We start from the raw sequence: 24,220 nt of genomic DNA on the forward strand, positions 1-24,220 counted from the left end.
CCTATTTTCCAGACAGTGTTGATGCATTGCACTATTTTTTGCTGTAACATTCTGTCTCCCTGAAGTAGCTCTCAATATTTTCCCCATGCACGGAGATGTTTACCAGACATAAAAATGTTGACTTAGTTCACAAGACTTCTTGATCGATGACCCTATGACCTGAGGATGGATACCTGGCTAGATCTGGAGGGTAGTCATTTCCGACAAAAATGTATTTTTCCTGTATCTGTAAACACAAGAATCCTGTGGAGACAAAGCATGACATTCCAGCTGAATTGCAGCTCCTAGACAACAGAGAATGTTTGTGTAGTAAATGAGATTGATGCCATTCCAGTCAATATTGTTTTGCCCAGTAGGGGGTGCACATGTATTTTTATTTTTTATTTTGTGCTGGTGATGGGGAACATTTCATCAATATACTTGTTTCTGTTCCTAGTGAAAGATCGTTTCTGTATAAAAAGGGGTGTGAAAAGTATCTCTGCGGAATGCAGATTAGATAAAACCAAAGTTGACTCAGATATTTCCTAATTAAAACAAGACTTTGCCAACTTCATGCAGTCTCATAAGGTCCCAGTTTATTGTTCTCCTATTCCTAGGATGAGGTAGCATTCAGCCAGGTGAGGAGGGGAGGCCTACCCCTCCTTCTAGAGACATTGCTGGCAACACATCTGTGCTTGACCAACTCTTTAAACATGTAAATAAGGTATCTAACAGGTTGGTCAGTCCCATTAACCCAACAAAGGACTGCTTTGGCCACTTCAGTAGTTCCTTTTGCTACAGACTCCCATCCTGGGACGCAGGTGGCACTGTGGGTTAAACCACAGAGCCTAGGACTTGCCGATCAGAAGGTCGGCAGTTCGAATCCCTGCGACGGGGTGAGCTCCCGTTGCTCGGTCCCTGCTCCTGACAACCTAGCAATTCGAAAGCACGTCAAAGTGCAAGTAGATAAATAGGTACCGCTCTGGTGGGAAGGTAAACGGCGTTTCCGTGCACTGCTCTGGTTCGCCAGAAGCAGCTTAGTCATGCTGGCCACATGACCCAGAAGCTGTACACCGGCTCCCTCGGCCAATAAAGCGAGATGAGCGTGGCAACCCCAGAGTCGGCCACGACTGGACCTAATGGTCAGGGGTCCCTTTACCTTTTACCTATCCTACAGATACAAAATGGAAGACTTAAAGGTGACCCACAGCATTATCCACTCCCCCAACCCTGTAACAATAAGCTTGACTATAAAGTTCAGTTGCTACAGGTGCTTGACAAATGGGACCCACAACAAAACGTTGTAGTGTTGAGTGCTCCTGTTTTTGCTGCCTGCCAGCCAGAAAGCCTGCCAGCCATGCCTGCCTGCCTTCTTTCAAGATACTCCATTCCACTTTCCCTCAAGTTTCCCATATTTTCCACACTGAACTGTCAATCAGCATGCAGTACCTGCTGAGCATGCTCAGGGCACACAGAGATGTTTTTGTACTTCTAAACCTATTGATGATGATGATGATAATTTATTACTTATACCACTCTGGGTGGCTCCCAACAGAATATGGAAAACACGATAAAACATCAAACATTAAAAACTTCCCTAAACTGGGCTGTCTTCAGATGTCTTCTAAAAGTCAGATGGTTGTTTATTTCCTTTCATCTGATGGGAGGGCATTCCACAGGGCAGGCGCCACTACCGAGAAGGCCCTCTGCCTGGTTCTCCGTAACCTCACTTCTCACAGGGAGGGAATCGCCAGAAGGCCCTCGGAGCTGGACCTCAGTGTCCTGGCTGAATGATGGGGGTGGAAACACTCTTTCAGGTATACTGGGCCAAGGCCATTTAGGGCTTTAAAGGTCAGCACCAACGCTTTGAATTGTGCTCGGAAACATACTGGGAGCCAATGTAGGTTTTTCAGGACCGGTGTTATATGGTCTCGGTGGCCACTCCCAGTCAACAGTCTAGCTGCCATGACTGGGAGTTGATGCCTACTTCTTGCACGAATAGGGACATGTGATCCATACCTGGAGAATAAATTTGTTATTAGTATATGTTCAACAATGATGGTCAGTTGATGGTCCTACACTCATGTTCTGAAATAGCATGTAGTCTAAAGCATACCTCATTTTTCATTTTGCACCCCTAGTGAACCATTATTTGTCAGTCATGTCATGGTTTATGTGGGTACAATTTTGTAGCAGAAAAATAATAATAGACATAGTGTGTGCAAACTCTGACTGTGGATGATAAATCTATCCAGAATAAGAGGACTCAGGGTTGTTTGATCATACAGGCTCTGGCAACTGTTTACCCTGCCATTACACGAAGGCCATAGTAAATTACCACTTGGTCACTTGCCTGTATTCACCGACAGAGAGAAGAACCAGAGGCATGTGAGATTCTTTTTTTGTGGCAGTGGATACAACAAAGATTTGATTTATTTCTGGAAAGAGAACAGGAAGTGGGAAGCCCAGCCTGCAAGTGAGTCATGTTCACGGAAGGTGAGATTTGCCAGGTCCCAAAGGTCATGTCCACAGGTGAGTAACTCCATAAGCCTTATTGGGAGTGCCCCTAAGTATTTAATAAAATTAACCTGTCTCCTTAAATTAGTCACTTGTCCCCCCCCCCCCCCCGTGAGAGAGAGAGAGAGAGAGAGAGAGAACACTAAAATGCCACTTCCTCTCCTCAGTGAATACTCAGGATAAAAGGAACCACAACCAGCCTTCTTTTCCTATTTTAATCTTTTTATTTAATTTTAAGGGGGGGGGGCAGAACCAGTTGGTATTTTGAAACATCAGCCATAGTTGCTGGTTGAGCATAAGAAGATTATACTAGTTTGAATTTCCTGTGGAAATCAAAGCACAGGTAACCACTTAATGAGCTAATCTCGTAAAAACCGTAAAAACATCAATTAAAAAGTTGCAACAAATGGATCAGACACAAGTTATATATAAAATTCATTTGGCTTTCAAGGTTGTCATTTAGAAAAGAAAGTCTTTCCCCCTTGCCCCAAACACAAGTGTTTCACAGTACATGTGATTATTCTTCTGAGGGAGTTCTTCCGTAAGAGGTCCCCCAGCCTGTTTCTCCCAAAATCCAGCTTGTAATATTAATTTTGCTCCCCAAGGTATTTTTTTTAATAAAAAAGCCTTACATAAATCTTTCGGGGGCATGGCAAAGGTGTGGAGGTGATTGAGGGGCAATGTGCATCACAAAAAACAATTCGTCAGATATGGCAACCACACTGAATGAAGGAAAGAAATAAACAGCAGCGAAGCGCTGAATGAAATACCAATGTCATAAAAACACCTGAATCAACATTTGACTGTACAAATGCCCAGGGTCCCTGCAAGGAATCACTGATTGTTAAACCACACCAGGAATTGTAGCTGTGGGAGGGGAATCAGGGTCTCCTAACAACTCTGAGCACCCTTAAACAAACTACAGCTCCCAGAATTCTATGGGGGAAGCCATCACTGTTTTAAATGCTATCCCTTTAAATGCATGGTGTGAATGTGGCCTTTGGGGAGGCTCTGGCTCCCAGACATTCTGACTCATGGGTTCTATTAATGCAATAATGTATGACACACAGGCTAATTTAGGGAAGATAGGTTTCTTTTGTCTTCACTTTTAATCTCCCATAGTGAAGGCCTTCTCTGATTCTTGTCTATTTCTTACGCTTCATGTTGAAACCTAAAAAGGGGCCTCAGTACTTTCTCGTTCTCACTTTTCCCAGCTTGGTTGATTTCTTTCTTTCTTTCTTTCTTTCTTTCTTTCTTTCTTTCTTTCTTCTCTCTCTCTCTCTCTCTCTCTCTCTCTCTCTCTCTCCCCATCCCTCCCTCCCATTCTGCTCAACTAACTGGCAACAAACCATCTGAGAAACCTTGTTTGGAATTTCCCATTCCTGCTTTCAGAGAAATAGTTCCAGCTTAATCCGGTTTCGCCATAGTGCCTTTCCTTAAGCATATTAGCTGGCAAGGCTCTCTTGCGGCCTCCACAGTCTGACTGGAGGTAGTGTGACGTCTATAATAAGGTCTGCTCAGTTTCTAAATCGGTCAAATCCTCTTGGTGCGTTACAAGTTACCAGTCACCTCAAGTAAACAGGTCACTGTTATTGAAGAGGACTTGGGATTTGTAACACATGCAGGAATTGATGTTGATGGGACTTGGTGTCTACTTATTGATCTGGGGAGTTCTACCACATATTATTTCCTCTAGGCCAATCTACCCCTACCTGGTACCCTCCAGAGAGTAATGGCCAGTGGGGCAACATGGCTGGGGCTGTGTTGCTCTCCTGGCTTCCCAACATTGTGTGTCACTGCTGTTGACAGGGAGGGTGGGAGGGACATGGTAGTAGGAAGCTTGGATAAATGGTATCCTGCAGAATGGTGTGAGCAAGGGAGGATGAAGGTATTGCAGAAGAGCAACCCACCAAGGTTTCCCCAACGTAAGTTGCTCTATAAACCTTATGGTTCAGCAGGGGATACGGGTGGTGCTGTGGTCTAAACCACTGAGCCCCTTGGGCTTGCTGATCAGAAGGTTGGTGGTTCGAATCCTTGTGACGGGGTGAGCTCCCATTACTCTGTCCCAGCTCCTGACAACCTAGCAGTTCGAAAGCACACCAGTGAAAGTAGATAAATAGGTACCACTGCGGCAGGAAGGTAAATGGTGTTTCTGTGTGCTCTGGTGTTCTGATGCACCAGAAGTGGTTTAATCATGCTGGCCACATGACCCAGAAAGCTGTCTGTGGACAAACGCCAGCTCCCTCGGCCTGAAAGCAAGATGAGCACCTCAACCCCATAGTCACCTTTGATTGGACTTAGCCATCCAGGGGTCCTCTACCTTTTATGGTTCAGGACCCCAATATCTTATGGAATGCCTTTCCTAATATGAACTTACTTAGACTCTTGGAGGTTCATCTGAGAACCTCCTCTGAAGAAGTCTTGGAAGATGTTGATGGGGGAAAGAACCTTTACAATGGTGGCTTCCCATTTGTGGAAATTTCCCCAAGTGTGGTCTACCTTGTGCCTTGGCTGACATATTCTCAGCACGAGATAAAAATGTACCTGTTTACCTGGGTTTCCAATGGGCTATGACAACATTATTTCCTGTAAATGTTGCTGCTGAAGCTTTTCTGCTGCTGGAATTTGGGGTTGCTTGTGGGTTGTTGTTTTTTTAAAAGAATTGCACACTTCTATTATAATGTGTGTGTACATGTATGGATATATATACAATGCTTATGTTCTTAAGATGTTGCAAGTTGCTGGGAAACCTTTTTTTGTGTAACAAGCAAATTCAGTTGAAAATAATTCTGGAAAAGATCTGTTAAAAGTTCTCTGTGGACAAAAGTTATTTGCCACTGCTTACTGACGGACTTTCCGAAGCATCAGTCAACAGCAAAGGACTTAGAGTGGAATAACTATTTTTGTGGTTTTCTGGGTAACAGTTCATACACTCCTTATAATGTACTCCCTTCCTAGCTATTGGTTTTCTGCATACAATGACAAATCCAGATTTAGGATGGACATCTGGCCGGTCCCAGTTTATTATCTCATGTTTTATTCTGCCGTTGAATTGGCTGCAGCACATTGACACTGTGCATTGTCCTCACAAGAGTACAGTCTTCTTAATCCTTTTCTGAATATATAATAGGCTTAAAGTATGGAGAAATATAAAGCAAGCACTTGTTTTATACTAAGCTCTGGCTATGCTGCTTTAATCGTATTTGCACTTACACAAATTCCTCATTTGCCATGGAAATTGTTCACACATTGGGATATAGCAATCAGGGCTGTTATTTTCCCCTTCCTTCTAATAACAGATTATTCCCCCTCCATTTTCTACTGTTCAACCCAAAGCCAAAGCCACATATATCAGGCTTCCCACAACCTTGATCCATGTTTCCTTCACCTTACTTCTTAGTGAGGTAGTAAGTCTCTGTGTGTATCATATGAAAAACATTGCTTCACATCGATAACTAGCATGTCAGGGAGGCTAGGCTAGAACCAGGGACGGTGCCCCACCATAAGGCAAGGCAACTGCTTGTCTCAGATGGAAAGGTGCAGCAAACTGTTATCCTCTTGGCCTGTTTGCCAGTTCTGACCATTTGCAGAGCCCCACACTGCCTGTTCCTGTTTTGTTGACTGGCTAGCAGCCTGCGGCTGGTGCTATGGCCAGCTGGCCACCACCTCCAGCCCAGTGACAGTGGAGTTCTGCCACCACTTTACTGCTGCAGGAAAGTGGTAGAAGGGGTCCCAAAGTGCTGCCCTTGGCTATTGCATCTGCCTTGGAGGTCCCTTCCTCAGAACAAGGCATCAAAAGCAAGGTGAGCCTGCAGAGAAGGCTTGTTTCAAGTGATGCTGTTTATTACCGCAACACGTTAAATGATACTTTGTGGTGGCAGAGCAGGCCACTTTACCCACAATGCCTCACTCTGAGGAAGGATACTATGCTCTGCAGAGCAAAGTGGCCCCAAGGTAGCTGGTGGCAGCAGTGGATGAGGGGCATCATTGGGAGCAGGGGAAGAATGAAGAGGTGATGGTGGTTTGGTGCCAGGCGTGGGATCCAGGGCACAGGGAGGAGGCAGCTGGTTTGCTGTCTATCATAGACTCACAGCATCATGGAATTGTAGAGTTGGAAGGGACAACAAGGATGAGCCAGTCCAACCCATTGCAATGCAGGGATCTTTGTGCCCAACGTGGGCTTGAACCCATGACCCTGAGATTAAGAGTCTCAAGCTCTACCGACTGAGCTATCCCAACACTAGTTGGACCTGCTTAGACCTAGCTTTCCATCTGGAGAGCATTAATTTTTGAATGGAATTGTATTCAGTCACATTAGGCCCTGCCTGAAGTCTGCAGTGGTACAACCAAAGTTTCAATCCAAAGTTGCTTAGGAACTCTGCTGAGCATGGGAGATTCTGTACATGGGAAAGACAATTTTGGTTGTATATTGCAGCCCCAAGAGGGAACCCTCCCTTCCTTGCTTCTATCTCATCATCATCAGGTGATTATATTTCCACTAACTGGGGTTAAAGAATGTTCAACTCTAGCAATGCCAGAATCTGTGGCCTAGGACCTCAGACATAGCAGAAAGCTACAATTACTACAATTAGTTTGGAATCTACTTTGGCAGCACCTCACAAAATATGGCTTGTAAGCTGTTGCAGTTTCAGACATAACACCAAACCATCGTTTGGCATAACACCTGCACAGAGCCATTTTGTGTTATTAAACATTCTGGGGTTGCGGGTGGGAACAGCATCAGCATAAGCATTCAGCCTTTTGACTGAAATCACAATACATCTCACAACATTAATATAGCAATACAGAACTCGACAGGCAGATTGCTAAGATGAGAGGCATTAAACCTGCACAACACATTACATAATGAAGACTGATTTGGCAGGCTTGACTGATGAGAGATCCAGTCACGCATCCCTCCATCAGTTGCCAGATTTAAATAAATGGTATTCATGAAACAGTAAGAATTTTAGAAACAAATCCCTCCTTTTGCAAACACCCATTTTATGCAAATAGGAAAACAGAGGCACAAACATACGGCCTAAATACTGGATACTGCCTTAATCTCTCAACAACCCAGAAATACCCTTAACAGATCTCCACTATTTCCCCCCCTGCTTGGTTTCCTGCAGTTCTATCTTGCAACACCACCAACAACAAAACAATGTGCTTCACAGCTTGCAGTTCATTTGAGGGACATGTAAAATGAGAGTGACCCGCAGAGGTTAGAGGCATCTTATTTGGCAAATGGCACGGGGCAGATGGAGAGGCAGGTTCGGCAACGACATCTGCACGGCGTCCTTTCAGTAATGCGACAATTGCTGGTAGACAATGCAAAGCCTTTCTAGTGTGAGACCGCAGTCGATTGGAGTCATAGTAAGTGGTTTCTGCTATTGGATGCGTCCAGTTGGGCCTGCCTCAATTTGGGACTGTTTCACACATTACACAGCAACAAGCCTGACACAGAGTGGGAGACTCAACGAGAGTACGCACCTAAACCTGGATCCCTGACGAGCATGCCTGTATGACGTACGAGGTTTCAAACACCAATTTGTCACGATATTTTTGAGTGTGCACTTCAAAACCCAACCTAGGTGTACATTTAAGGGATGTAGAGTGTGTGTGTGAAGAGGCCCTTGCTTAATGCCACAGTGCGTTACTTAGTTTTGTTATCGACTTCAGCTTTCTCAATCTTCTGTCCTGTGAGGAACTGCCATATCCCCCCTCTGTAGTTCTCATTCCCCAGAGCATAGACCAAAGCATTCACGGCTGGCGAGGTTTTGGCAATAACAGCAGGGATCTGTTAGGAAGCAGAGCATTTAAGGAGGTTAGATAAGGATGGGTTCGTGTTTACACAGAATTTCATAATGAAATGTATGAGGTCTGGGTGGTACCCTGATCAGCAACTAATTCTTAACAGCGGCCATGTTTTTCACTGAGCTGGGGCTGATGGAACAACCTCCCCAATTCTTCCACTCTCTCTTTTCCTACGTTCCGCCACTTCCATTTGGGCTCCTTAAATCTTGGGCCCGCACAGCTGTTCTTGGCTCTACCAGAGGAGCAAGGGACCACACATTTCCTCTGGGTTGTGGTGCATTTGCCAGGATCTCAGATGTGCTCCTCTTTGCCTGGACTCAGTGGCCAGGCAGGGGGTGATGATGTTTATTTCCCCACTGCCATCCATTTATATGGTGCTTTGCAGAGTTAGGCAAAAGGGTTAGTGGCCTGTTCCCAAGGATTTTACAGTCTAAAATGGATTGTGTTTGGGGAAGACAGCAGAGGGGGTGGATGGAGAAGAAAGAGATGGATGGGAATCCAAGAAGCTGCCTTATACCATGGCAGACCATTGATCCATCTAGCTTAGTACTGCCAGCAGTTTTACGGGATTTCAAACAGGGGACATTTCTAGCCATATCTGGGGACACGAGGGATTGACCCTGGGGCATTCTGCATGCATGGAATAAGCTCTGCCATTGAGCTGCATGCTCCAATCTCCTTGCCTCAGGCTTCTGAGTGTTCTTTCTTGTACTCTCCCATTGATACCAAGTGCTTAGAATTGTCTGCATTGCACGAAAGATCTTTGTGCTCTCGGGCTATTTTTACATACCATTCGAATTTTGGGGGAGAGGAAAGTCACATTTTCAACTGCGGCATAGAAACATAAAAGCGAGTAGGGACCCCAGCAGATGACCAAAGATTTCACCGGCAAACCAGTATTAAACTGGAAAAAACAAGAACAGAGAACGTGGTACTGTATTGCGTAAATAAAACTCATATAAAAAGTTAAGATTGATACAACACACAAAAACCCTTTGGTTACAACAGGAGCACATGATTTTGAGACAAAATAAATGTTTCCAGCACTTTGCCACAAATAGATTCCCCCTCCCCCTTTTAAATGGCAACCATGAGGAAGTTGAAAGACTGCTTCTTTCGTGTATCAGACTGTATAACCAAGCTATAGGAGATGGTTCCTTGAGTGGGAAAGGAAGCTGTGTACAACCCTTTATATGCCGGGATATTTTCTTACCTTGAACTGTCCTGTTTTCTTGAATTTGTGATCTACCGATTGATAGGCTGTTAGCATGATGAACACCGGAATCAAGAAATTGAAAAGGGCCAGAGGAATAAGATAGGAAATATAATTCCTGGAGGGGGGAGGGGAGAGAGGAAAGGGCAGAGATCTGTCATTCTGTTTGCAATGTTATATACTTGATATTAAAAACCACTTAGGAGAGAAATCATATATTCAATTAGGTTTAGCAAAACATCTTAAGGGGCAGCTCTCTGTGTTAAACATAATAATAGTTCTGTAGGACAACTGTCTCTGGTGGGCTGCCTGATTTCTTAGGAGGCACAATATGATTAGTGGAGGTGGGGCAGGTGAGGCACAGGGATGGAAAAATCCATCAATTTCACTTTCTCTCAGTTTCTCATTTTTCTAGCCTTAAGTTCAGTTCTCCACATTAGCTTGCAAACTTTTTTTAAAAGCAACCTCACGAAAATCCGCCAGTATTTCAATGCAAAATCTTTTGAATATGCATGATGTTTATTTCAGTTTTGCCTCATATACATATTTTTTTTGCAAAGCAATTTCCCCTAATGCATTTTTGCAAGTGATTGTCACCAACGTGTGTGTTTTATGCATATTTCACCGCAGTATGTGCATTTTTGTACATGTCACATGGCTGGAGAACTCCATTGCACCATTCAGAATGTCAAAGGATGGCTGCGTTTTAGCAGCACAAGAGCGATATTCTGCCAGGCAACCTTTTGCCACTGCCATGTATATGTTTGTCTGTAAAATTCATTTTTACTAGTTGCGCCTCTTTTTATTTTTATTTTAAAGCCACACAGAAATGCCTAGACGGAACACACCTGTCTCCTTTGCTATAGTCCAATGTGCAACATGTTCTTAGAGGCTCGTAATCATATTCACCCCATCCTAGAAGAGGCATCACAGCCCAAAAGCCAGCAAATAGCCATAGAAATATCACCATGGAAATCACTGAGCCCCACTGTAGCTTACTTCCTGTAAATGAGAAGAAATCAGATTCATAAACTTGGAATGGAAATAAAGCAGCAACTCTGAGTCAATTGACCAGGGATTTCTATTGAGAGAGTAGGCCGTGGTTAGAGAAAGGAGTAACTAACTTATGTTGAAACAGGGAGTTTCTTCTTTAAGATAATGAATGATGAAAGAAAAAGCCAACCTTCATGATATTTTGGATATATCTACAAATTCCAATATCTGTTTTTCTACACTCCAATGAAGGCTGCTTTAGATTGACTCAAGATGGATACTTAGGACAAGATAATTTTTAAAATTCTGACTTTAAATTGTTCATGGACAATCGAATCCAATTTAAGGTAGAGATAGCACTGTCTTCCCTACCGGTGCACGAGACAATTACAATGTCTCATAACAATAGTATTGCATCATGAGCCCTGTTCTACAGGCAATTTACTGTCATGCCCAAGAATTTACTGTCCTACTGTCATGCTTTGGACTTGTAATGTGGCAGAATGAAGAGGAAGCAGATGTTCTTCATGTTTCCTGTTCTCCATGCCAGAAAAGCATCTCCTCTACCTTGGAAAATTGCAATATATCTGGTGCATCTACCAGAATCCAGACATGCGGACATTTCCCCCCTCCCCCACCACCCCAAGGCAGCACCATCACATCCATAGTTCTTGTTATTTTCCAAAATATTTCATGGAAGGTTATGCTCTCAGAATGTTAACACCCCTTTCAGAGCTACTGCAAACAATGTCTGGTGCTTTTTAAAAGCACATATGATTTAAACTGATAGGTAAAGATGAAGGTATGTATCAAATAAAGTCAACTGGTTAGTGCAAGGACTTCTGCCTGTGCAACAGGACTTCCCCTCTCTCTCCTCTCCCCATGTGCCCTTGCCCCTGCATGTCTCCAAACTGTTCTGGGTTCCCCCCATTCTCTAGAGAAGATTTCAGGAAGGACACAAGGGGAGCATATGCAAGGATGGAAGATGGGCAGAAAGCCCTGTTGCACAGGGGGAAGGTCTTTGTCCTAAAGTGGTAAAACTTCATTCCGCTTTCTACCACCGACCAGCAAACCTCTTTTAAAATTCTTAAATATTTTATTTGTCATGTTTCCATAGCAATTTGTAATACTTTTTAAAAAATAATTTTTATTAAGTACAAATTAGAAAACATACATATTTACAAAAAAAGAAAATACAAAGGAAAAAGAAAATACATATAACCAAGAAAAAAAAATTAGAGAACTAATGATCTAGATCAGGCATCCCCAAACTCGGCCCTCCAGATGTTTTGGGACTACAATTCCCATCATCCCTGACCACTGGTTCTGTTAGCTAGGGATGGTGGGAGTTGTAGTCCCAAAACACCTGGAGGGCTGAGTTTGGGGATCCCTGATCTAGATCTATACAAATACCAGGCTAGTACTTACTAGTGCAGTATTGATGATATCGGTCCCAGGCAATGGAAGCTGCAGAGCTAATGCTAGTCAGTGCTGTCAAAAATCCTTGAAATCCATGAATCTGGCAACCATCAGAGCCATAGGGCCAGTATCTGAAAAGAGATAAATGAAAACATTGGAACCTGCCATAGGTGGAGCGATCAGGACACTGATCTCACGCCCTACCTGGACAGCAAGCAGGGCCTGACCAAGACATTTTGCCACCTGAGGTGAACCACAAAATGGCTCCACCCACCCACCTGGGAAGAAGGGGTGAGGGAAGACTTATATCAGCAACAAGGGGGAAAATAAAGATTTACTTTAGGAACAAGGGGGAGTGCAGCAGCAGCAACAGTGGGCAAGGCATCCCTTGGAGGCTGAATCTGCTGCCCTTGTGGATCTTGCCATCTGAGGCAGTTTCCTCATCTTGCCAGCCCTGATAGGAAGACAAAGTGGGCATCACCAGAGTTATGTGGGTCCACTCATGCTGTATCTCTTATGTTTATGTTGTTGGAAGTACAACGGCAGGGAACATTCAATGTGTGAATTAAGGGATTAATTCTGTTTCTGTTTTGGCTCACAGCAGACTCTGAGTGGCTGGAGGTTCTAGTCAGTTGGGGAAGAACTGCAAGCATGGAAGACATTTGAGATTTGACAGTTAGTGGCATTTGCAGGGAAAAGCGGCTCTGAAGGAGCTTCTCCTCTGTGCAGGTCTGGCTGAAGAAAAGAAAAACCTCTGTATATTTCTCCTCAGGTTATACCCTGCTCTTGTTCACTTTACCCTAAGTAAAGTATTATCCATTCCTTTTTCTCTTTAATCCAGTCACTCTGCTAACTGGTTATGGGCTCAGAAACACTATTGCTGTCACAAGCAAGCGTGACTCTTTTTTTGGGGGGGGGAAAGTTTTTATTTATACCTTTCAAGTTTATACATTTCATTAGTTTTACAATCTATTTAACATTTCAAAATTGGATTCCTTCCCCCTCTTTTTGTGGTTCCTTAAATTTATTTATTTATAATATCTTCTGCATATCCAAATTCATTTCACTTGCTCATTTAATTATCTACTGTAAATAGATACTCTTGTGAAACTGTGGGTTATTGCAATAATCCTGCTAATGTTTTTATCTGTTTACAATTTATCTGAAAAAAAATCAATAAACCATTTCCATTATTTTATTAAAAAGTTTGTTATCTTGATTTCTTATCCTTCCAGGAAGTTTTGCTATTTCCGCATACTCTATGAGTTTCTGTAGCCATTCTTCCTTTACTGGGACTTCTGCTTCTTTCCACTTTTGGGCAAGTAGCATTCTTGCTGCTGTAGTAGCATAAATAAATAAATTTCTATACGATTTGGGTAGTTCTGTCCCTGTAATTCCCAAGTGAGCCTGGCTCTGAGAGAAAAGGAAAGTAAATCTGAAGCAGAACAAAGCATCTGAGGGGAAAACAGGAAGCAGTTCAGGTTTCAAATTGGGTACTGAAAAGCTGAGCAACTGGAACAACCCACTATGGAAATCCAAACTAGAAATCCTACTGGAAACCCATCTGTGGAAAGTGCTGAGTGTAGACAGACCTACTGACAACCCTGAAAAACTGGGCCAAAGAGAAGAGGCAAGCAAAGGCAGCGATCTGCCTGCTTGTGGAAGATGACCAGCTCATTCACATCAGGAAAGATGATACAGCTAAGGGGATGTGGAATGCCTCATAGAGACTGTGTGAACTTGCAGATTTAAGCCATGACCGCTCCCCACATCAAATGAGGGGCGCCTTTTGCATGGTCATGCTCAGCCCCCCAGGTCCCAGTGCGGCTTCTGGTAGCACGGGCTGGCTTCGCTCGCCCCAGGCTGGATACCTGGAGGTCTCTGCCTACCTCAGCCAATCGCCCAATCCCGCCTGGGGAGGCATTGCCAGGGGATCGGCCAGGTAGGGGGAGGGACTGACCTGCCCACACAACGGAAGGTGAATCTTAGCTGTGAAGCATCAGTTGGCTCCAGAGCTTCTCCCACCCTGCCCTCCCTCAGTTAAGTCTTCTTTTGCAGGTTAATCTCTTCTTCACAGGTACGCGGGCACTGCTATGTCATGCTCACTGTTGAAGGGCTGGAAAGGAATTTTCCTGCATTGGCAGGTTTTGCCTTCCCCGTAGCAAAACGCCACAACTTTGGCGGTTTCAGGCCTTGGGCGGAATCCTTTAGTCTATCTTCCTAAATGGGGTGTGTGTGTGTGAAGCAGTGATCCACGCCCCCCTTGCGGCAGTGATCCTAGGGTTCCCCGTTAAAGGTCTTGAGGGGAGGCATTGGCCATAGGCCGAGAGGTTGTCATTGCTCTCCCCTGCGATGGCCGCAAAATGGGGGGTGGGCTCTCTGCTTGAACACATGTTCTCCAGAGCCAGCTCATTCCCCACACGTTCTGGATAACCCTGATGTCTCCCAGATCCCCAGCTGAGGACTGGGAAGGATAAACGCCCAATGCCTGAGCCAAGGTCTCCCTACATCTGAAACTTAATAAAGTTGTAGCCAATTTTAATCCCACAGCATGTTGTCTTGAGTCATTATTCCACTAGGGGGTCGCCTGGGGTTGGGGGCAATGCATCCATGCAATAAGATGTATCTGCTGTGCAAACTGTATGGAATCTGGATGCATTGCTCCATTCTCTCCTGACTCACTGCACATAACCCCAAGTATAGGAATGGTCACTTTAAGAAGACTGGGAGCTTCTACTATATAGAACTTTGAATTTTGCATGTCCAGACATTGTAGCACCCTAATTTATTTTCAAAGCAGCATGCGTGAGTATCGCACCTCTGAAATACATTAGTTTATCAGTGGCTTAAAAGGACAGATAAAACACATCAATTGTCATTAGCACTTTTTTTTTTTTTAGTGGAAAGGCACGTTATATTCTTGAATAAATGAATGAATAAAATCTACCTTAAGAAACTAGAGAAAGCTGCAATGAATGCATTGGTGCAGATTCCACAGTCGGACAGTGCAAGGTTGAAAACCAGAAAGTTGCCAGGCGTTCGAAGTGCTTTGATTTTCCAGAAAGAGATGATGGTCAGCAAATTCAGAGAGAATCCAAGCAGCGCTGAAAACAAGCACAGGTTTAAAAGGGTTGTTTTATAACTTTCGCTCACGCTTGGACTCAACAAACTACACCAGCCATACCACCAAGCATTCAACAATGCCCCAACTTTTCTTATTCACATAGTTACTTTTGCATCCCTGTATCTGTTTATAACAATCAGAGTTGGCTTGGACTAGTTATGACAATTAACTACAGCCAGAGAGAAGAATAAGGAATCAGATTGAAACATGGGGCCTTTTGATTTGCATAAAAATAGGGGGTAGTGTCCAATGCTATTCTTCTAGCTAGTGAAAGAGAGTTTTGCATGCACACACCCAACTAGGATAACTGGTCAAGAGGAAGAACAAAGAAATGGGGCAAATATCAGAAGGGGGAAAGGGTTAACCTCACTCCCTCATCATGGTTCCAGTGCAAACTGAGCTTGACCAAATTTAAGCACAATAATTGTGGCAAAACACATTTGCAGTTTTCCTGCATCGTGCGTCGTTTGGTTCTTTGCTTTTACTTGCATTTGTTCCTCACCAAACAACAGCCAACTGTTAGTAACCCAGTTATGAGATGAAGCCTTTTCCAACCTGGTGCCGTTCAGAGGTTTTAGACTAAAAGTCACACTAGCCCCAGACAGCATCTGTCTGTATACCTCTAGCACAGCTTTATTTTTCTCAATTTATTAAAAAGGGGAACAAATTAAATTCATTTCCCAAGAGACCAATGTAGGTTACAATAGATCCCAGTCTATTATTTTAATACTTTGCATTTTTTAAAAAAAATCTAAACATATACAGCAAACAATCATGACAAATAAATAAGGAATTATATTATGCAGATTATAAAGATATATAGATTATATAGAATAGATTATATAGATGATAAATGACTCAAGTTTATGGAAAACTAAATCTGGTATAACAAAAGACTGAAACAAAATTGGTTTATTCTCAACATATTGATGGATGGCCCTCAGTAGGAAAGTATGTGCGGGTAAAAGGATCAGACATGCTCTTGTCTGTAAGATGGTGAGATGTTAATACCACTAATACTGCCAGTCAGGTGACTGTAAGCATGCCATCTTGAGTTTGACATCGCTAGGAGCTCCCTCAGCCTCAGGAGCAATCCTAAGTGTGCCTTCGAGCACGATGGTATAACTGAAGCTTCAGAAAAATCAAATCTCCCATGAAAGCTATCTGCAGATTGCTAAAACCAATTGGAAGTCTTCCTGAGTTGCCCTGCAATAATTCCCAGTATCCTCAAATTTCCAAAGCACAAGTGTGCAGGATTATTAGAGGCACTTATCATGGTTTACTGGGGTTGCAATCTTAACTCATCATCCCGATCTCCCACGGCCCCAGTTAGGACTGCTCTGCCTGTGAACTAAAATGACCTTGGTCCTTTATATTATTGGGAGAAAGCCACAGCTCTGCTTTGCATGCAGAAGAATAAATCTTCACGCCTCAGCATCTCCAGGAAAGCCGAGGAGACACACCTGCCTGAAATCCGGAAGAGCCACTGTCAATCATTCATTGTAGATAATACCGAGCTAGTTGGGGATCATTGAATTGTAGATCTGGAAGGGACTATGAGGGTCATTTAGTCCAACCCCCTGCTATATACTCAGAACTGAGGCCCACTGTGTCCAATTAAGTGTGCATAGTATCAGAATTTGAATAATTCCTTCTACTTTATGTGACATCCATTACACTGCTGGGTAGTTATAAACTGAGGGGCCAGATTCAACTAAATAAAGCTAGTGGGAGCCAGTGCCATGGGTCCTGTTAGCGCAACAGGGCCCCCCCTCACTTCCCACGCTTCTCCAAATCTGCCCCCCCCCAAATCAGCTCTGAGGAGTCCGGTGAACACTCAGAACAGCATGTGTGTGGGGGGGGGGGGGAGAGGGGAAATCGTTCCATCTGGCCAGCAGAAATGCTTGCATCTAGAGCAACACTGAATTCCATCTTAAGACATGATGTAGCCAGAGTTAAGTAATTTTAATTCCCATTGATTTAAACAAGAGAGTTAGATGCACGTGCTTAGTTTTGTGCCATGGATATCAATGAAACTGGATCGTGCCCTGCATTTATTACAAAACTTCAGCGGCGGACATCCGACTTACATTGTTCTTTATCCTACAGAGATAATCCCTTGAAAACCCACCACCAACATATTTTTACTAAGACTGTGGCTGCAACCTTAAATACACCTACCTGGCAGTAAGTCCCTTCAAACTCAAAGGGGCTTACATCTGGCTGCAAATTCACAGGTTTGTATTGTAAATGTATCTGTCATCCACAGAACTCACCCCTGGATTGCAGGTCAAATATTTTCCCCAGTCAAAGAATTGAACAGTTCTTTTTGGCCATTAGAATAGGACTAAAATACATCAGCAGGAATGAAAGCATTTTTTTTTCACTTGACAGTGATATATGCCACCATCAAATTTCATATGCATAGAGTCATCACACATGGAGTATACGTCAGCTACAAAGTGGCTGATTTCAGTAAGACAGATGCATTTTTTAATTCTTTGAATTTTTCACTCCTTGGGAACTAAAAGTGTGTTTAATTTTTACCAGATTGCCTTCTTTTATATCATTTTAAAAGTCAGCAGGCAATTATCTGTGTTTTTAGTAACAACATTAAAAAGCACAGTAAAAGGGGGGGGGGAAATGGTCCAAAACTTAACAGGTTTCAGCCGAAGTATAAAAACGAAACTATAAATAACAAAAAGGATCAGAATTCTCAACTAGGCTGTTTGCTAATTTATCACTAGCACAACTGTCTGTGAAGCTGAGACACCCAGCTAATTTATTACTAATGCAATTGCATTTGCACAGTCTGTTGAAATTCCTACAACAAGTTATGTGAAGAAGAAGAAGAAATAGAGGCAAAATCCATTTAGCTGGACTTTTGAGACAGGTTTTTCTTTTGTGAGTAAGACATGCTTAAAATCCAGTGCTGTTGAATGATGCGTCCCTCAGCCTATTTTGGGCATCTTCATTCAAGTATACAAGATTCTGTTATATAACCTTGTTAGGTGAAAAAAAGATGGGCACAAATGGAAAGCGATGAGTTTCAGAATAAACAGTAAGATATGAACCATGTGTATGAATCCTCAGTCCTAAATGCAAAACCACCTTTTAAGTCCATACAGAACAGAAACAATAAAGATCTTTATTCCTGGAATCCTTCAAAACAACAAACTTAACTTTCGCTCCTCAATAGTCTTGTTGCATAACATGCCTTGCAAACAACCTCTGCCCTGTTTCATAAAGGCATAATGAACAATGGCGTAGCCATAGAAACAAGATTTACCCTGAAGCCTATACTGCTCTATTGAAAGTGTTATGTGGTTATATATAATCTTTCCCCCTTCTTCTTCAAACCACAGTTTTGCTTGAGCAATGAAACAGCAAGAAGGTCTGATCTGATCTAAGAATTATCTGACCACACCACCCTTCATCCCAGCTTACCTTCTGCCATCATCAGGGTACCCAAACCAAAGACTTCAACTTCAGTGAAACCTTCAGGGAGAGTGTGTGGTGTTGCCATCTTTAAAGCAGCAAGGCCAGACTAGCTTAGGCTCTGCCTCCCCTACTAGCAAACTCCAAGTGACAATCTCTCTCTCTCTTTTTTTTTTTTGGCTAGATGTTCTGACTCTTCCGAAAGCCTAAAGCAGCTTCCTTCTTAAAGGGCCAGTTGGTGCATGGACATGGACTGAGTACAGTACAGTGGTACCTCGGGTTACAGATGCTTCAGGTTACAGATGCTTCAGGTTACAGACTCCGCTAACCCAGAAATAGTACCTTGGGTTAAGAACTTTGCTTCAGGATGAGAACAGAAATCGTGTGGTACGGCGCAGCAGCAGCAAGAGGCCCCATTAGCTAAAGTGGTACCTCAGGTTAAGAACTGTTTCAGGTTAAGAATGGACCTCCAGAATGAATTAAGTTCTTAACCTGAGGTAGCACTGTATTATGAGAAATGAGCTCTCTGTGCAACCTTTTCCAAAATCCCTATAATACAAGCAAGTGACAGCAGTCACCTGCCATTACCAGTAAGCTCTGAAAATTATAGTTCACAGAGGGGGAAACAAAACAGGAATGTGCTGTTGGTCTTTAAAGCAGTTACTGTTGCAATATGGCTAAGAAATTAATCCATTCCTGGTTTTATGCTTATGTAGATTCAGAGTGACCATTATTTCCTTAGAGTTTTCCTCTCATTTGTGTACTGTTTAGGCTTCATATGACCATGCATGCAAGCATTTAGCTCCAACATAAATCTCAAGTAACAATGGAGTCTAGCCCAACTCCCATCGCTATCTACCTCACAGAAGAGCCCTAGCTTTGTCTACACAGAAGAATGTCCTACTGAATTCAGTGTGGCTTACTCCCAGGTAACTGGGGTTGGCATGGCAGCCTTAGTCTGAAAACCAAATAAAGTACTGTGGTGAACAGCTATTTGAAGTAAGCTAATTGTCTTAGCTAATGGTCAAGGGTCCCTTTACCTTTTACTTTAATTTTCTTAGATAATTTGATATGTAACCATAGCTTGCTATCTCTTTCTCTTAATAAATGGCCTTTCTTGGGCCTCCGTACAAATACATTTACCGTGGGTCAATAACCACTAATTACAAAAAAAAATTACATAATGTTAAGTTGCCTTTATCGTTTAATTCACTTACATATTAAATGAGCGACTCAGAAAATGAAATGAGACTTTAAGAGAGCGAACCAAACTCTTTCAAAAACTAGGAACATGGGAAGCTGTCTTATGTTGAGTCAAACCATTAGTTCATCCATCTCAGGACTGCCTACACTGACTGACAGCCGCTCTTCAAGGTTTTAGAGGCTGACACTCCCAGGCCCACCCAGAGATGCTAGGGACTGAACCTGTGACCTTCTGCATGCAAAGCAAACATGCTATTGCTGACCTATGGCTTTTCCCCGTGAAATTACCTCAGTGTGAAATGACCTTCACAATGAAATATATGATCAAATAAACAGCAGAGCTGGTTACCTCCGATGAGCAGATTCCATAGTTTCATAGAAAAACACAGTGAAACATGCAAAACCCACATGGATACACAGCCTTATCCCAGCTATGAAAACTTTGATAAAGCCTCTTTGGCATCCAGCTTCCATAAATAAAGTACCACACAACTCTATAAAATAAATTCACCTGACTACAATTGCTCATTTCTCCATGCCCATAATGATTTTAGGTTGTCACCTGAAAGCCTGCGAACAATGGATTAAGCAGTAGTTCAAAGGCTATTCTGGAAAATCATTTTAGTTCCCGGGTTTCTTTTGTTTCAGGCTTGCTTCTTGCATCCATAGCTGGTCTTCATAAACTATGCAAAGCACCTGAGAAATGGCAAGACCTTTTAATCTGAGCTATGAGGTCTTAAGCAGCTTCAGTCTCTCAACTACAATGGAAAGAATAGCACTGACCTATCCTACAGGGTATATTATTAAGTATAATGTAATATTTTAAGGATGATATAATATAAAGTGCTTTGAGCTTCTAAAGTGAAAAATAAATGCTAAATGTTATTACATTTACAGTTCCCACCAGCTTTTGAAGGTGTACTAGGTGTTTTGAAGGTATTCTACTGTTCTAGGCACGTTTTGCGACAGGCAATTGCATTAACGTGAGCAGTTTCTGAGCTCTGGGTACAGTACTGAGCCTAAGATTTCAGATTAAAACTGCCACAGCTGGAAGAAAAGGAGGACATTTTTCTGGCTCCCCACTTCCAGCCACTCTCTGAAGACTGGAGAAGGGACCCTCATAAGAATATTAGGGGGGGGGGGGTAGGCAGGGAAAGGACTAGACCATGTGAAAAATGAACGTAAGATATTAGCTGAAGTTCATTCATTTTCAGCTTTGTTTTCTTGTTATAAAAAAGCACACCTGGACATTCCGTTGTTGCGCCCATAACCTAGGTTTAAAGTGCAACTTAGCTAGCATTCATATCTCAGTTTCTAACACTGATTGCGTGTCAAGGTCCCCAGGTCACCCCAAATAACTCACACACCACACAGAATTTTTTAAAAAGGTTTTTGGCATAATTTTGGCCACAACTTTATTAAATTACAAAAATGTGAGTGGTTGCTTAGGCATTGGTTGCGACTATCTGCCCCCCAGTGGGGGACAGACTGACATTCCGCAAGCCTGCGAAAGTCAGAAAAGGGGAATACATTTGGGGGTAGCAACAGAGCAGAGAACCTGCCCTCAGCCCTCCCCAAATGCAACCAGGGGCTCTTGCGTGGCCCTAGCCCCTTGACAGGGTTCGGACAAAAGCAATAGTGAGCCCCTGTATTCCTTTAACGGCATCCCTTGCAGCAGCAGCATTAGAGGGGCAGGCACAGCCAATCCATGCCCCATAACCAACCAAACCATAAACCAATGCCTAACCGCAACCTTACAAGTTGTGACGATTTGCTACACAGTAGGCAAAAAACCAAATGGCCCCAGCCAATCAGCCAGATGGACAAAATTCCTACTGGGCCCCTGCCCCAAGAGCAGACGACCCCATGACAGGCATAGCAAGGTCAAAGCAAAGAACCCCAAATATAGGGGGGAGGGGGCAATCCGATGCATGGAGTGAAAAGAGGAAGCTCTACGCTCCGTGCAGGGAGTTTTAACATTTCTGGCTGTCAATCATCAAATGGCAACATTAACTTCTTCCCAACAACAAGGGAAGCCCAATCACAACAGTGGCCAAAAAACCATTAGCCCGCCCCACAACTCTGGAGTGTCCTGCTGGCCCCCACCGCAACACGTGCTCTCCATGAAGAAGAACACGCTTTCCCACTATATGGTTCATCTCTGTCTTATGCAGAATTTCCATGAGTGATGCACATTCCTGGCATGGAGATTCTGTAATCACTGGGTGAACCAAGTGGTGAGCAGATGTCAAGTACCTGGTCTTCTGCATTGTGGGATTCTCTTTTGATGGCATCCACATTCGGATTTGGACCTCGTATTTGATGTGACTCATATATTTCAATGAAATCAATGGGTCTTATTTCCAAGGAAAGTATGGAAGAAACCGTGAAATATGGTGGCGCAATCAAAATTGATGTTCACCTATACCAGTCTGATATAGTAGTTACTATTGTAATCCTATTTCCTGATCTATTGTCTGTGGTTCAGGAATTGAGAGCCTTCAATTCTGAGTGGAAGTACCATATTATGAATGTGGTTATTATTATTAGTTCTATTTAGTACAGGCTTTCTTTCTTTTTTCCTTCCTTCCTTCCTTCCTTCCTTCCTTCCTTCCTTCCTTCCTTCCTTCCTTCCTTCCTAGGTCATATCTGCATTTCATCCAGTCTCCATCCCACCTCCAGTTCATCTAAATTGTAGAAGACATAACCATTGTAACTACAATGACCCTGAACACAATAGTATTCCATCACATCTATTTTTCATTGCTTCAAAGCCTCCAACATTTTTCCCAGTTGAAAAATGGAGACACTTTTGTAACATTCGTATTCTCACTAAGAATCACCGCCTGGGCATCAGTGCCCATTATATTCCTCATACTCTGTATCAAGATACATATAATGAATCAAGTTACTCTGCAATGGTCTATCTTGCAAGGGTATCTGTAAACTGGCCATAACCTTTCCCTAAAAGTGTTTAACAATAAACCTGGGTTTCGTTATCAGGGACAGGTCTTGGGGATAGATGCCCAGGACCCCACTCAGCAGAACAAGCTGTGTGTGTGACAAGATGCAACAAACCTGGTTTATCATATTTGGAAGGGGATGAAATAATACATGTTATTATTTACAGATGCTACCGCCCCTTCAACAAGACAAGTGAAGAAGTCTAGAGTCAGCATTTGCAAGGGCAAGATGAGAACATGCAACCTTCCCCCTCTCCTCCAGTGTATAGCAGGAATTATGGACTTGCACCACTGGTATTACTATGGAACAGCTGCAACTCAAATAAATTCAGCAATGCTTACAATCAGTGATAGGAGGAAGGGAAGAAAATGCACTGGAAGATTGTGCCCTTGTGAGTGCATGTCCTAGAGTAAGTTGCAGCCCACCTCCCATTGCACTATCTATCTTCTAGAGACCCAGGGGAGAGGCTTGAAACTTGAAGGATACTTTTGTGCAACGTGTTAATTTTTTTTAAAAGCCATTCATACCATGATCCACAAAGCTGATTTATCAAGATCAAATGCAAAGCATAAAGGAAAATAAAGGCCCGTCCATGATAAATAGGTAAAGGTAAAGGGACCCCTGACCATTAGGTCCAGTCGTGACCGACTCTGGGGTTGGGGCGCTCATGTCGCTTTATTGGCCGAGGGAGCCAGCGTTTGTCCGCAGGCAGCTTCTGGGTCATGTGGCCAGCATGACTAAGCCACTTCTGGTGAACCAGAGCAGTGCACGGAAACGCCGTTTACCTTTGCGCTGGAGCGGTACCTATTTATCTACTTGCACTTTGATGTGCTTTCGAACTGCTAGGTTGGCAGGAGCAGGGACCGAACAACGGGAGCGCACCCCACCGCGGGGATTCGAATCGCTGACCTTCTGATCAGCAAGTCCTAGACTCTGTGGTTTAACCCACAGTGCCACCCGCGTCCCCTCCATGATAAATAGGGGTGGTTAAAGTATATGTGTCGACTTCTATTTCTGACGCCATTTTTATTTGGAGCTTACCTTCTACCAGCAGGGCGGTGCCAATACTAAACACCTCTAATTCAGTGAAGCCTTCAGGAACAGGGTATGCCGAAGTAACCATGTCTGCAAGAAAAATGCACCCTATTTTGGGCTCTCCACCCCAGCCACAGAAGTGACCCGATCACTTCTTTTCACTGAATTTCCCAGTAGTCTAAGACATCCTTCCTTCTTAAAGGGCCAATCCGCGTGCTGACACATGAAAGTTCTTATAGAAAAGCTTTGGGGCTTTAACGCCAGCATGGCAATCCTTACAAAAATGCCCCTTTTCTGAATCCCCATCTCCCCGCACCCCCTGCAACTGCTGCAAATCGCATTTGTGTATTGTGGCAAGAGGAGAAGCATTCACGGAAATCACAACAGGCTCTTTGTAGGGATGAAATTTAAGAACGCCCTCCGGTTAATTCTGCAACACTGGGAAAGAATTAAAGGATGCTGGAAAGGCCAGTGGGGGAGCGAGAGGTAATTGGGGAGTGACCTGAATAAAAGCAACA

At 43.3% G+C, this 24,220-nt stretch overlaps 1 protein-coding gene across 3 annotated transcripts; it reads right to left on the reverse strand.

Moving 5' to 3' along the window:
• Positions 1 to 5,510: 5,510 nt before the first annotated feature.
• Positions 5,511 to 23,864, reverse strand: RGR (retinal G protein coupled receptor). 3 transcript variants are annotated; one of them, XM_028729238.2, is made up of 7 exons: positions 23,709 to 23,864; positions 14,886 to 15,042; positions 11,948 to 12,069; positions 10,375 to 10,528; positions 9,527 to 9,644; positions 9,104 to 9,217; positions 5,511 to 8,296 (listed from the first exon to the last, which is right to left on the reverse strand). In XM_028729238.2, the coding sequence occupies exons 1-7, from the start codon at positions 23,788 to 23,790 to the stop codon at positions 8,153 to 8,155; spliced, it is 891 nt and encodes a 296-aa protein (XP_028585071.1). In that variant the 5' UTR covers positions 23,791 to 23,864; the 3' UTR covers positions 5,511 to 8,152. The 3 variants fall into 3 exon arrangements, with proteins under 3 accessions (XP_028585071.1, XP_028585072.1, XP_028585073.2); XM_028729239.2 differs by lacking the exon at positions 23,709 to 23,864 and adding an exon at positions 18,510 to 18,642; XM_028729240.2 differs by lacking the exons at positions 14,886 to 15,042; positions 23,709 to 23,864 and adding an exon at positions 12,277 to 12,583.
• Between the last annotated feature and the right edge of the window lie 356 nt (positions 23,865 to 24,220).

This window comes from Podarcis muralis, chromosome 6 (genome assembly GCF_964188315.1).
Source record: "Podarcis muralis chromosome 6, rPodMur119.hap1.1, whole genome shotgun sequence".
Classification (NCBI taxonomy): Eukaryota; Metazoa; Chordata; class Lepidosauria; order Squamata; family Lacertidae; genus Podarcis; species Podarcis muralis.